Source organism: Hemibagrus wyckioides, linkage group LG10, assembly GCF_019097595.1.
Source record: "Hemibagrus wyckioides isolate EC202008001 linkage group LG10, SWU_Hwy_1.0, whole genome shotgun sequence".
Lineage (NCBI taxonomy): Eukaryota > Metazoa > Chordata > Actinopteri > Siluriformes > Bagridae > Hemibagrus > Hemibagrus wyckioides.
In genome coordinates this window covers 6,321,572-6,336,696 of record NC_080719.1, presented here as the reverse complement: position 1 = coordinate 6,336,696, position 15,125 = coordinate 6,321,572, and the positions used below count along the sequence as shown (strand labels likewise).

Below are 15,125 nucleotides of genomic sequence, written 5' to 3'. Positions count from 1 at the left end.
TGAGAAATCATTTCATTTCATTTCCATTTTGTTTTGTTTCACGTTTTAAATTTCGACGATTTTTATTTTATTCATAAAGTCCTAAAAACGCATTTCACTGCATCTCCTACTAAGTATTAGTGTGACAAATAACTTTGAAACTTCACAAAGTTGAGATTTACAGAAAGTTGTTCCCATTTGGAGTTTAGCGAAAGGCCCGCTGGAGGCTTAGCAAAAGTATTTGCAGAAAGCCAACATTGCTAATCTCCCTGAGAACACTGTTTGTACGATGAAGCATGGTGGCGGTAGCATCATATTAACTTGGACTTTTGGTTGCTTCTCTGATTATTCCCCATCGTTATTAATGGATTACATGCTCTAAGCAGAGGTTGTGCCATATTCTTTCCATATACTAATTCATTGAATTGTGCTTTTTTTTAACATCTAAGCTCTGACTGATGTCTTCTGGTGCTGTTTTGACGCATCCTTGGAGTTCATGATGCTCTTTGTTTAGATATGTTCTCTATATAACTCCGGGACATTCCATGAACAGTTGTTTTTATGACAAAACTTAAGTGCTAAGGGAAAATATTTGTGAAAGTTTTATGACATATACCAGTTACGTCTATTTCAGTTCCATGTTGTCACACATGCACATGTTCAGGAGAGTAAGCGCTTATACAAGCTGTATCAAATAAACCCTTAAAGTTTTTAAAGCCAGTGTATTGTCTGGCTGTGTCTGTGCAACCAACTTTGAATTATTGGTTTATATTTTCTTTTAAATTCCGTGAGTTCATCATATTAGGAGGTCAAAGCCCGAGAAACAGGCCAGGAGACCATTATTTCTCCATTGAGTCTCCATTATTTTTCCCTCTTTTCAAAGTCATTTGGTATGATGCAACATAATGCAACAAATTCATTACACTTTGTGTTAATGTCTTTTTTTTTTTGATTAAATAGTGAATCAATATATATTCTATTACTCTAACTTATTTACGTCCATTTTAGTCAAGCTGGAGTATCTTATTGATGTCTTCTTCTTTTTCTTCTTCATGTAGTCAGAAGCTGCACTTGAGTGTGTAAGAGTTATCTCGGGTTACAACCACTGCGTTTTTTTTCTGCCATTATTGTACATAATTTGACTCATTAAGAAAGTCATTGTGATTCACAACATGTCCAGGGCAGTGCAGTCGATCAGTCAGGGACCCTACAGGACTGAGAATAAGTACTTCCACATTGTCTTTAGTGAAGTAGCCACTGTGAAATTGCAGGATGCTGATTTACGATAGGTCCTGCCTTGTGGTGAGCCCACACGAGTTTATTTATAAGAGGAGTGATGGGAGGAGAGTATGTGTATGTGCGTGAGCGTGTGTTTATGAGTAAAGTGGGAGTCATGCATCATGGTGTATGGTGAGCGTGTGCCTAAATGCAGACACAGAGGTGTGTTTTGTGAGCATGTGTGTGCTTCTGAAACTGAATGACCTTTTGGGAAACTTTTCAGTGTTATTTGGTTGAAATTTGTAATTTCCATCAAGGCTTTCATATATATATATATATATATATATATATATATATATATATATATATATATATATATATATATATATATATATATATGAAATACCATATAATCAACACATACAAAAAGGACTCTTCTGGCCAGACTGATATGATAAGTGGAGTTTCGGTCATTTTAAACACAGGACCTTCATGCCACCTGCTGGAAATGTCTGCCAAGCCTTTCTAGTCTCAGAGTAAAGGACAGACTGTAATAGGAAACATTCAGATTCATTAGTTAGAACCAGCTTGCATTTGGGTTTAGGGAATTCATGTGATGATCCTTTATATCTAAGGTATAAAGCCCTCAGGATGTGCTGTTTATAAATACGTTTAAATTTATCATATATCCTCTGAATTTAGATATTTCTGTAAAGTTGCTTTGGGACAATGTCCGTTAATTAAAATCTCTATACACATTCAATTGAATCGAATTGAATGGAATTGAATTGAAGGGAAATGATCAACACTGTGGAGTTACTCTCACAACCTGAAGTTTTTAATCAAAACACATCTCGTGGCGCATCATTTCTCTTAAACCGCACCATTCAGCCAACGAGTATTTTTTTAGCGCTTTGTAGTTATATTTAATTCTGTGGAATATCCAAGAAATATGAGTTCTAGTAGTTATAAACATCTGTTGTTGCCCCTCACCAGTCTTTCTTTTCACTCTGTCTTCAAGTGAACAAGATAAAAATAACACACAGCTCGTCAAGCTGCTAAAATAAATAAATAAATAAATAAATCCTCTATAGTATTTTTATCAACTGGAACTCAAAGGTATAACCACTGGGTTTGTAGCACACAAACAAAAAAAAAGCATCTCATCAATTTGTAATATAGAAATCAGTGTATGTTTATTTATCCAAACATTTCGAAAAGAAAAGTCTAATACGGGAAACTCATCAACAGTTCAAGCTTCATTCTGTATAGGATAATGTACCTGGTCTTAACAGAACTGTTAATCTGTGTATCTTAAAAGGCGTTTATTCCTGAAAATAAACTCTGACGCCGAGCTGGATTTAGCTGTTTGGATTCCTTTTAGTGACTGCTCAAGAATTCCTACAAAAGCCTATGTATAAAACATCTAAGTGCCTTTAAAACTGCATAGAAGTGCCTACTCTTATACTGCATACTATGTAAAGAAACACACCACATACACACTTATTTTACAAATTGGCCATAGAACCACGGCAATTTTCATCACAGATTCCTGCCCGAGCTTTAAAATCCAGGTAAATCCCAAATGACATGAAATGAGGTAGACAAGTTAACCTGTATGTGGTCCTAAATAATTCTGATGGCTATTGAGCAAAAAAAAAAAAGAACACTGAGGGAAAAAAATACACATTTCAATGAAGATATGAGATGAAAAACTATATATTTTTATTCTAGAAGATTCCAGGCAGTAGGCGGTAACGCACGGCAGACGTGTAACGTTTCCAGTCCTTCCCATACTTGCTGCTGCATCGATGCTCATCCCGGATACAGCGATGCACCAGCAGGATGGTCATGTAGATAATGTAGAAGTAGGGCAGCAGGTGGCCTAAGCCACATGCCATGCAGTACGCCAGTGAGCCCAGCAGGTCGCCGGTGTAGTTAAGGTGACGTGCTGCCCCCCAGAAGCCCGACGTGAGCAGCTTGCTCTTATGGATGCGGCCGTCTGCTGAACGATACGAGCACTCGATGAAGGACGGCTTGCTGCCCCAGATTTTGCATTCGCCCTGTGTGCGCCGGAACAGGTCCTTCTGATGGTTGGCGGAACGGAAGATGTAGTAGCCCACCAGGCCGAGGGCGAGGATGGACCAGGCGTAAGGGGAGGAGAGCTGGACTGGGTTGTAGACCAGGTACAGACCCTTAAACAGAGAAAAGAAGGAAAGGTTAAATACTTAAGTAGGAAGGAAAGGTTAAATACTTAAGACTTCTTACGTTAACACGTGGCTGTTCAGTAGATTAAAAGCTTCTTCATCTCACCTATTAGAGATAATTACATTTACATATCTGGCATTTGGCAGACACCCTTATCCAGGGCCTTGCTCAGGGGCAGCTTGGTGGACCTGGGGTACAAACTCACAACCTTCCAGTCAGTAGACCAACACCTTGACCACTAAGCTACGACATACCCGTGAGACAAATTAAGATGGTTAATGATAGTAAATAACATATCATTGTGGATATTCCTGATGACAGGTATGCATACACTGCTAAGTGGAAATGTGCAACGGAATGATAAACCCATCACTATCAACTTAGCAAACTCCCAACATGCACCACACCCTACAAATATGGCCACATCAGACTCCACTTCCTAGAAAACACTCTCAGTTGATTAGTTACACTCTGTCCTGATTCAATTCAATTCATATAGCACTTTTAACAATGGACATTGTCTCAAAGTAGCTTTACAGAGGTATCTCTAACATTTGTCCCTAATGAGCAATAGGTTATAGTAGTAAGGAAAAACTCCCTGAGATATGAGGAAGAAACCTTGAGAGGAACCAGAAGGGAACCCATCCTCATTTGGGTGACCCTGGACAGTAAATAATGTAAATGTAAATAATGTCCCTTCTACAACAGTTTATAGTCAAGTGCAACCAAGAGCTCCCAAGGAACTAATAAGTCAGTGTAAGTTCACTGAAGACTCAACACTAATTCCTTCCTGCCAAAGTCTTCAAATGTTCACTAATGAAGACCAGAGCACAAAGCTGACCGAATCAACGACAGTTCAAAGGTCTCTAAGTGGTTCTATCCACTGCAGCCCCCTGGGTCATGGGCTGTCCACACAGATCTATCCTTAGCAGCAGTGAGCACAACCAAGCGAGGAGACTCCAACCAGGGGTGGAAGGTCAGGATGGCAGATGTTACCAAGCCTTTGGTTTGTATTTATTTGCACACATGCACTTTATGTCCTACTGTGTAGTGAACCTAGTTCTGTATCATCTCTTGTAGTTCTGTGTTTTATGTAGTACTACGGACCTGGAGGAACATTGTTTCATTTTAATTGTGTTCTGAACCAGCTGTTTATGGTTGAAATGTATATTAAAGCTTCTTAACTTTCTAATTCCTGTGTTTTCCTTACTGATACTGACCGCTGATCACCTGAGCTTGATGTTTTGGATTTGTCCACTTGTGTTCCATTACAACTGCCTTAACCTGCATTTGCATCCTCTCAACCTCTCGTTATCTGATATTCACACGCTGAAATGTTCTTTGACAGATTGTGTATATAGCTTAGGATATCCTATTGCATCCTCTATATGATTTTTATTTTCTTCATTAACACACACAGACTCACTAAGGTTTGAACTACTGATTGGAAGGACCACCGAGCTGCCACTGCTGGGCCCTTCAGCAAGACCCTTAACCTTCAACTACTCAGGGTATCCGCCGAATGCCATCAACTTCGATGTTATGCACATAACTGCACTTCGATTGCGTTCCTGTAAATGATTAGGAACGCAAATGAAGGCCATCATGTACCAGGAAATGATAAAAGAAAAAATCTTGTATCATTTCCGGGTACATCATGGCCTTCATGTGTTATATAATATAAACTAAGTATGAAAATATTGTGATCAATAATAATTTCCCCTGTATATGAAGACACCCTGTATATAGTATATAGACAGTGCTAGAAAACACACACTGCATGTTTCTCTTCTGCATGCGGCTCAACCAGAACTAAAGTAAAAAAAAAATACAAGAAAGGCAGAATACTGCTTTTAAAGATTTTATTCAGACGTTCTGAAAGCTGGTATCTGATTACAAACTTAATTTATCAGGCGATCCTCTTGTGTGAGGAATCTGCACTTAGCTAGCCAGGCTATAGACATCTTTAGGCAGACAGAATGTTTTTACTGACGCGTCTGTGAAACTTAGATGACGTGATCTTTCCAGGAATTAAGACGCAAAAACATTTCCAAAAGTTTGAAATGCTTTTTACTTTTTTCGGTTCTTGTGTAGTTTCCAGTATCTTGGTCCTCTCGGGGTCATGTTGTTTACAGAAATTGTACCAAGCGCCTGTGTTAAAAATATGTTTTTCGGTTTCATACACATAATCATTAAAGGATTTCTATTCTATCTAATATGCAATCAATCCCACTTGGTTCAGGCTCCTGTTTAGATTTTTCTGGCCCAAAAATTAGCCCCGCCCCCAGACGAAGCAGAGCTGCTCTAACTCTAAAGCTACGTTCACACACGCAGTGATTTTATCTCTGTGAGTCGTCAGTCACTGTACTATGACATGATCGGTAGGTGTTCCTACTTCTGGTTGCCATAGCAATTACGTTTATCAGTGGCTGGAGCAACTAGCAAGCCAAATCAATTGTCTTGTGTTTGTGTGTAAAATTCAGCAGTGCATATCTACATCAAATGATATGAGACGCAGGAAAAAACAGTGCCACGCTCTACTGTCTTCACTCTAGACACGCCCATATCTAGTCGCTAAGTTGATCGTGTCATTGGAAGTTGCCAGCTCTCACTGATAACGAACGATCGTCTCTGTGACTCGCTATACAGTGTGTGTGAATGTGAAGCGGTGAGTATCATTAACGTACCTGTAGCGTGTAAAGAAACGGCAGCCAGACGCAGTCGCCCCAGCCCAGGTACCAACCGAAGTGATCGTGGCAGATGTCAATCGTTTTCAAATACCAGGCTTCATTCCAGAAGAAATCTAACACATAGATGGCCTGAGTGGAGAAGACTGAATAATCAGACTACATGGGTACCACTATTCCAGACACAAAACTTCTGACAGGGCCGACTGTCTCGAGCGTCATTCGTTCATCCGAATGAATCCAGCAATCGTTCAGACACAAATCGGTGTTAAAGGAACAGTCTAGTCGTGTATATCTATGTATATTTCAGGGGTGTCAAGCTCACATTACAGTCTATAATGTGCCATATTATGGACTGAAAACTCAGTTTAGCAGATCAATATCTCTTAAATGTGTTTCAGCATTTATCTTATAAGCACAACATGCACACTGAGCATATGACACGTACGAAAATGGTTTCAATTACAAAAAATTCCTAATTATATACCTGTCAATATACAGCAGCTTATATAAATATTCACACCCCTTTTTTAGTGTTACAACCGAGTAATGACTTTTTCAATCACGGTAAACAATTTACTGATTTTCTGGCCGTGTGTCTGATATAAAATGTTGGCTTTCAGTGTGTTTTTCCCTCAGTGATTGAAGATAACATCAAATTTTAGATGATTATGAACAAGCACTCTTGAGTTTCTGTTCCTGTTTCATGGAAGCACAAAAAAGAAAAAACACTGCCATCTAGCGGCAGAATCGCTCACCTGCAGCACATTGACCAGGATCATGGAGTTGGTCACATATCCATAGAGCTCTTGTTGCTTAGCAGCGTAGGACAGATTAATCAAAGTCCAGGCGACGATCCCGGGCCGGCCGTTGAAGAAGAGCTTGAAATCGAACCACTTTCCGATGCGTGGATTGAACTCGATGCCCATCATGAAGTCGTAAAAGAAGTTTCCTGTGAATTTGCTGCACAACACGAACCTGTCAGTCAGTAACACGATGGAACCAGATACAAACAAGCTAAAATACTAAAATATGTTCTTACCAGTCCTCTGGGTTGGTGGGGAACAGGTAGGCCTTGATAAACACGCATATGGAAACGGTGTAGCCGAGGATGTTGGTGCACCACAACAGCGGGATCCAGGTGTCAAAGATGATAGTGGGAGAGAACCAGTGGAAGTGATAAGCATTGGCTGCCCATAAAGCATGTGTTATAATCCAGCACTGCAGCCCGTTGATCTGATACATATTAATCAGACCTGAAAGAAGGAAAAAGGGACTTGTTTTTAATTAGAATTTTTAACAGATCACCTCTGTTATCGGACTCTGTTTGCTTATAATGCGAGACGTGTGTTTTTCCCACCGAATTATAATGGTTGAAGATAACACCTTTAAATTTTAGATGCTTATGAACAAGCACTTGGAGAGCAGAAATGGGTTTGATATCAACATTTACTTGGAAGATCTGGAAAATCTGATCTTTGTGTGAAAAGAAAATGAATTGCTTCTGTAGTTCGGAACTTTTCTATGAATATATTGCCCCTAGTAGGCTACAAACAGAAATACTTATGAAAAACTGCAAATTGCGTCTACTTTCACCTGAGTGTTAAGTTTCACAAGAGAATTTTCGCGTTCAGTCGTAAAAGAAGCCTGAGCCGTGCTACTGCCATTATCTCTGCTGATATCAGGGAAGCTTTTTTGGCAAAGAACCACATAGTGACTGAATAGCAAAACTCTTTGAAATGTACTCGGATGAACGAGGAGTATTTATAAAAAAAGGAGATGTGAAATATTCAGTGTTATCTATTGATGGCGTCAGCGGAAACGGACGTGGTGGTTGACGTGTTCACGGGCGGTTCGGCGGGTTTATTATGAAAATGGTTATCTAAGTTACGGAAGAAGTAACTGACATGGAGTGTCTGTGTTCAGCACATGTTTATCGAAACGGAACAGAAAGAATTTCTAGGACAAAACAAAGTATATCATGGACATAATGAGGTGTTGAGGTCAAACAAATAGCATCACACAGTCAGCCCAGGGCACGGCATGCCAAGATATATTCAGAATATATCAAGCTTCATATTAACCACCACTGGTGCAACCAAACCATGCAGAAACTGGGGAAAAGAGTTAAAGTACGGGAATTTTCTGAGTAAGAAAACGAAAATGGTAAATGAACATTGCTAGTTTAAGAGATACAACATCGGGTGAAGACTACTACTGACTCAGCTGTTCGGACATTCATTCATTTAGGGGACATTCACACCACCTTGGTGCCAGAACAGAGCAGGGCAGAAGGGGTGCCATCCTCGTACCCTGAGAGATGGCGGGATCGAGCAGTCCAGCAGTACTGGAGGAATGGAGGGAGTGTGGTTCAGTGTGGGGTGTGATCAGTGCTCTGAGGTAATTGAGTGTGTGGGTAAGGATCATTGTTTGAGATCTGAGGTGGGCAGCTACAGGAAGCCAGTGAAAGGGAGTGTAGGATTGGAATGGTGTGGGAGAACTGCATGCTGGATCAAATACAGCAACGATGCATTCAATTTATGTCGTATTTATGAGATGAACGTACATGAGGTCGTAATTACGAGTAGGATTTCCTTTCAGCCCTAAGTTTCCAGATTTGGGTGCAAAACATGATGGATACGATATCTGTTGTTGGTGGTAAATGTGTTCAAATGAAATATTTACTCATCTCAAAGCTTAATAATTTCAGTTGTTATGTCATTTTCTAAAAGTAGAGATAAAATACCTTGCTGTACTTTTTGTAGTTAATTAAGAAAAGAAAACTCTTTACCCGCTGGGGTCCGAGCTCCTTCCTGCACTCCTCCTACGTAACCTGGCAGAAACTTGTGGGTAACATCTGGAATACACCTATACAGCACCACCTTGTGGAGAGAAGCACAGTACAGGAATTAAAAACCCATTGTATTATTTCCATATTATTATGATTTTCTCTACAAGATGATAATCAGACACATCAATTGAAGACATTTCAATGTAATAGCGCTGTTTCCATTGCAGACAATGATAGTTTTTTGGTAAGGTGTCATGGGATTCAACTCTTAAAAACATCATCTAGTGACATGATATTAACCCAGGCTGCTCTATTACATCCTTTTTTTACTTTGACCAATTTACCAGGGGTGTCAATAGACCCAAGATGACACTGTAGCTGAGAAGTGAGGAGAGGTAACTACTGAGTAGTGTGTGAATTTGGATTTACTGGAATGGTTTAGTTGTGTTTTTTCACATCTAATATACTTGGCACAGTTCTGATCGATAGATTTAGCTTATTAACTGGCTGGACAGTTAGCGTATGATAATACTTATGAAAATTGTGGACTTAAATAATTGAATTAATAAATACAAGGGCAGTGGTGGCTCAAGTGGTTAAGGCTGTGGGTTGCTGATGGGAGGATCAGGGTTCAAGCCCCAGCACCACCAAACTCCACTTGCAATTGAGCAAAGCCCTTAACCCGCTCTGCTTCAGGGGTGCTGTATCATAGCTGCCCCTGTGCTCTGACCCCAACTTCCTCAGCTGGGATATGCAAAGAAAAGAATTCCGCTGTAATCATGCCCTCAGTTCTTCTTCGACTCCCAAAACTCCCCAGTTCTGAATGCTTTGGTTAAAATTCTTGGGGGGCCGCATTTTGGCAGACGCCCTTATCCAGAGTGACTTACAATTGAGCTAATTTTTATTAGCTATTTTTTATACAACTGAGGGTGCAGCTGAAGCAGTGGCAGCTTTAACCACTAAGCTACCATATCCCCCAACTGTTTCTAGATCATACTCTAGAAACACCCCTGCAATCTATCCATTTTGAAAACTGTAAAACATATCTGGCTCACTTTCTTCCATTTGACACAAAGCAACAGGAAACAATGATTTATGGACGCCATTCTGTAATGTTTGCCAATAAAAGAGCAAGTGTCATGTTTATGCAATGCTTCCTCTTCGAGCTTCTTCCTCATTGACTCTGAAACATTGTTCCCTCTGCACTGTGCACCAGCAGCATTTTCCAGAATGCAGCTACAACCCGATTTACGTGATCCATGATCTGCTGTCTTGTTCTAGTTCTTAGACTTCAAATCACAAGTCTATTCAGCACAATCAGCACAAACCTCATAAACAACCTGGACTTTGACTGAAGTCTCACGTCTTGCACTCCACTTCTCACGATACCGAGGGTTGTGTTTCTAAACACTCAACTTTAATCAGCGACTCTAAATTTGCTTTGTCCTTGAGACAATGGACTGTGCTGAGAAATGGTTCATTTCTTGATGTTAAAAAGCATCCAGTTCAGCCAGCTACCATCTACCAAAACACCGGGCAAACTGGTCATACTGGTTGACCATCTTTGGCAAGTGATAAGAGCTATTATTGCTTTTAATGTTCCAACATAGACAAGTTCTACATTAATAGAATAGAATTTCAAACACTAATCAATTCTGGGTCTTCAAACTAAAGCTGAAGACCTACTGCTTCCTAAAATACATAAACTAGGCTCTAAACTTAAACTAGCTCTAAATATACTAACTAAAACGCAAAAGATCCTGAGTAAAGTTTTAGAGTTAAATCCTTTGTCGATACTGCATGTAAAATAAGGTTATTGACCATTATGACCTTTGCTCCTAGGAAGAATGTCCGCTTACAGTGGACTACTGATAAACCTGTTCTGTGAAAGGCTGACTAAATGTATTATTGGAATTAGAAGCACTGGAATGAATACCTTCCACTCGGAAACTGATTTTATGTTGCACTGGGATCATGGATGCCACCACTAAAGCTAGTGTGAAGAACATTTTGAAATGAAACAAGCTTCTTCTCGCCTTTGTCTATTTAGAGCTGAAAGAATGTTCTTTTTTCTTGTTAATGATGGTTATTTGGTGAAAATGCACTAAATATACTATTTAAAAAAATTTAGTAATGGTGATGATTTCATCTTGTCATTTTCTTTGCAGTAATATGAATATTTGTACCTGGAAAGTGACCCAGGCTGCATAGATTTTGGCGGCGGTCCACGTGAATGAAGGCGCTTGCTTCAAGATGCTCAGAGGACTGGCGTCTCCGTTGTAGATGTCCAGCAGAACCAAGCTGATGGAGCACTGGTACTGATCACAGGTCATGATGAAGAAGAAGACGATGAACGGCGCCAGGCACAGAAGAAGAATCACTCCAGTCAATGAGAACCAGTCCACCTCCCTGATGAAGTAATAAAAGGAAGTTAAATTTCCTGCAATCTATCCAGGTTTTATTTGACACATGTTCATTACAGCCAAATTACAGAACTCCTGAAGCAGAGAGGGTTAAGGGACTGGCTCCAAAGCTCAACACTGGCAGATGCTGGGGCTTGAACACTCAACTGTCTGATCAGTAATCTGTAGCATTAATGTCTAAGTCGCCAATGTCCCGAAAGTGCCATTTTATTATTATTCACTTAAAACCTATTATTCAGTAATTGCCATTATGAGTACGATGAGTCTCATATGAACTTACCATGCTCTTCCCCATTGTCCCACCTCTGCTTTCTTCTCTTTCTGCCCCACATTAGTGCCACTTGGCCGAGCCTTATGGCGCTTTCGGGCACCCTCTGACGCACTCATGGGTCTCTAAAACAGAAAAAGTTCCAGAAACACAAAAATAATCATACTATTATCAGACACTGGCTACTGATACTGAACTAAAATGCTGAGGCAATATTAGATCGAATTTTTAATCCTACTCGCTGACGCGTATTTGTTTATACCATGAACGTGATTTTAAAAGAGACAGGACACAAACAGGCACCTAACTCTCGTCCAAGAAAACCCCCTACCCTGTACAGTATTTTCACTCTTCCCAACATGCTTGAATCGTCTAACTAGCTGGTTAACAGCCCTTCCTGTACTGAAGTGTGTATAGGGAAAACAGGTCAGTGGGTTCTCCAGCACCCGGGAGCACTTGATGCAGAACATCAGTTATTGTGAAGACATCAGGATTGTATCATCCTTTATCTATGCAGAGGTAACCCTTATACCACACCCAGGTGGGATTGGGAACCAAGGTCAAGGATGATGAATGGACTTGAAACTTAAAGATAAATTGTTATATAAAGTGTGGTAACGTGTATAATAAAGACACTTGGTCAAAGAGTTTGATAAAGTCTGTAATCACACTTTAGGAAAATAATGAGCCATTATTATTTTTATAACAAAATGCATTGATATTTTTCACAGATGTGAAGTAGCATTATGTCCAGGCAGTACTTCCAAACTGTAACTTTAACTTAAGGCTCCTTTGGTAACTTTATTGTGTAGGATTTAAAAGAGTTAGAAAAGTGGGTTTTGCCCAATGACCAATCACTAATCACCATTACCCCTAATGATCAATCACTGATCAGTATTATACCAATTATGACCAATTATTCCAAATGACTAATCAACGTTATTCGCAATGACCAGTCCACTAATCACCATTATTCCCAACTAGGAATTAATACATAAAGTGTGATGTGTCAAGTATTTAAAAAAAATTAAACATATTCATGGTATAAGTGGAATAATACACTTTGGACCATGGTGTTATATGATAATACATTTTGGGTGGTAATGGGGTGGGTATCACACCCCAGACTGCCTTCTGATATCACACCTTGAGCATGCATTAGGTATTTTTCCCTACAAATGGTGGAAACACTGTGTAGAGGCTGTATTCCCTCCTCACACCTGGTGATCTTGAGATCCACCATGGCCCTGACCAGGATAAAGTGGTTACTGAAGATGAGTGAATGAATGAATGAATGAATGAATGAAGGAATGACAGCTCTTTGTAAAAGACCTTCCAAGTGCTATAACGTTGCATATTGTTCTGTTATTGCCAATATACAATGAATTCACACAATGGTTTAATAACACTGCTTTTACTATTCAGCTATTTAACTCCATTTTGACTTTGTGGATGGATCTGTATGGACAGCCTTTGAAGACCAGGAGACAGCCATGGACAGAGCCACTTGGGGATCTGCCCTTACATCTGTCAGCTTCTGACAGCAAGGAATTAGTGTCTATAATGAACTCAGAAACTACACTGACCTAAAAGTTCCTCATGGGCCATTGGTTGCTGGTGTAGAAAGGACGTTATTTAGTTACATTTACATTATTTACTGTCCAGTGTCACCCAAATGAGGATGAGGTTCCCTTCTGAGCCTGGTTCCTCTCAAGGTTTCTTCCTCATATGATCACTTGCCACCTTCGCTGCAGGCTTGCTCATTAGGGATAAAATAGTTTAATAATATAATTTCCCCCCTTCCTTTCACTGTTTCTATACTTTTGTATAGAAAAGCTGCTTTGAGACAATGTCCATTGTAAAAGGCGCTATACTGAATTGAATTCCGCATCTTTCACCCCCCTCTGCTGTAACACGCCTCTTTGGGCTCCAATTAGCACTAATTATAATTATCCATTAATGTGAACTCTTTATTCTAAGCGATCACTTTTAATTCCCTCCTGCAGTTCAGCTGCTATGTGAAAACTGCATTGTGCACAAACTGATTATATGCACTATACAGCCGTTCGATATAATTATTTTAACACTAAATAACATCATGAAATCGACAGTATAACTTACTTATTAGAAGAGAACAGCCCTACCGATCTGTCCAGATGTTGACGACGGAGCAGTAAAAAAAAAAAGAAAAGAGATGGGAAGTGTGTAAAATTCTAACTCCGCCCATACCTTGTGTATGAGGTTTCGACCAATCAGAATATTGCACAGAATAAACCCTGCTCTGTGATTAGACAGCGCGGGCCTGACGCCATGAGCGCCTGATGAGACTATCGAGCCCTTGGAGCGCTGTGCCCGTGTTTTAGAGCGTCGCACTGCGCTGGATTTACGCAGCACGTTTGTTTGTTGATTATAAGGATCATGGTTCATGAGAAACTGAATGAAGCAGGATAAGAAAAACAAAATGTCAGAGAAGAAAACTGACCTTACACAAATATAAGGGGGTATTTGGTTTTAGGTATATTGTTAACAAATGGTGCATTTGCTGGATATAATGACTCACATCATGTATATAGAGAGAGATATAATACACTATAATATGAGATGTTGGACAAACCCACATTTAGATTGAATTGAAATTATAATATACAATTGTACAACAATAAAATAATAATGAAATTATAAAATACAAGTGTACAATAATAAAATAATAATAAAAATTATAATATACAAGTGTACAATATACAATGTAATATAAGATGTTAGACAATCCCACATTTAGAGTTTAATTGATATTATAATATAAAATTGTACAATAGAAAAATAATAATAAAATCATAATAAACAATATACAATATAATATGAAATGTTAGACAATCCCACATTTTGAGTTTAATTTTAATCATTCCTTCGGGTATCATGAGTAAATGCGTAACGAATTTTACATTTTATTAGGACACTATTAAAACCACATATTTTTTTATTTATTATATAAACCTAAGTTTGCATGAATAATCCTGTAGAGGCAAGTGGGTTAAAAGTTTAACTTATAAGATGATATGACTAGGAAATTAAAGAAAGACCAGTAAGGGAACATCTGTTTACAGCTGCAACAAGTGATAGCTTGTTTTGTGGATATTTCTCAACAATAAACGTAACTCTAAATGGAGAAAAAATAACTGTTGGCAAATTGTTTGACCTTAAAGAGTCTATAGAGACAAAATCACATTTATTTCATATTTAGAAATATCATTTTTAGACTTGAAACTATACCAGTAACAGTTAAATAACAGTTTTCAGATTTTTAAAAATATTTTCCTTAGTAAAAAAAAAAAAAAAGGTTTGCATTTCTGCTTGTTTTCATGATAAAATATGATATTAGTTAATCTTTAATTAGTTAACTCTTCTTGAATTATGTGTGGAATAAAGGACCACACTTTTTTCCTAATACTTCTATCCTTCTTGATTTTACTACCTATTTATTTATTTATTTATTTATTTATTTATTTATTTATTTAATCAATCAATCAATCAATCAATCAATCAATCAATCA

General features: G+C 38.8%; 1 protein-coding gene across 2 annotated transcripts; it reads right to left on the bottom strand.

Moving 5' to 3' along the window:
• Window positions 1-2,376: 2,376 nt before the first annotated feature.
• On the bottom strand, window positions 2,377-13,811 carry dhcr7 (7-dehydrocholesterol reductase). Of its 2 annotated transcripts, none has more exons than XM_058401729.1 (8): window positions 13,696-13,811; window positions 11,587-11,699; window positions 11,070-11,292; window positions 8,884-8,974; window positions 7,135-7,348; window positions 6,851-7,055; window positions 6,093-6,224; window positions 2,377-3,392 (listed from the first exon to the last, which is right to left on the bottom strand). In XM_058401729.1, the coding sequence occupies exons 2-8, from the start codon at window positions 11,691-11,693 to the stop codon at window positions 2,928-2,930; spliced, it is 1,437 nt and encodes a 478-aa protein (XP_058257712.1). In that variant the 5' UTR covers window positions 11,694-11,699; window positions 13,696-13,811; the 3' UTR covers window positions 2,377-2,927. The 2 variants fall into 2 exon arrangements, with proteins under 2 accessions (XP_058257712.1, XP_058257713.1); XM_058401730.1 differs by having other exon boundaries at window positions 13,719-13,737.
• Window positions 13,812-15,125: the final 1,314 nt, after the last annotated feature.

What these genes read in the sequence shown, in the direction of transcription:
- dhcr7 (XM_058401729.1), bottom strand. Translation starts at nt 11,693, where the DNA reads ATGAGTGCGTCAGAGGGTGCCCGAAAGCGCCATAAGGCTCGGCCAAGT. An exon ending in GGACAATGGGGAAGAGCATG is followed by an intron (nt 11,293 to 11,586) that starts GTAAGTTCATAT and finishes TTACTTCATCAG; the next exon opens with GGAGGTGGACTGGTTCTCAT. An exon ending in TCCTGGTCAATGTGCTGCAG is followed by an intron (nt 6,225 to 6,850) that starts GTGAGCGATTCT and finishes TTCTCCACTCAG; the next exon opens with GCCATCTATGTGTTAGATTT.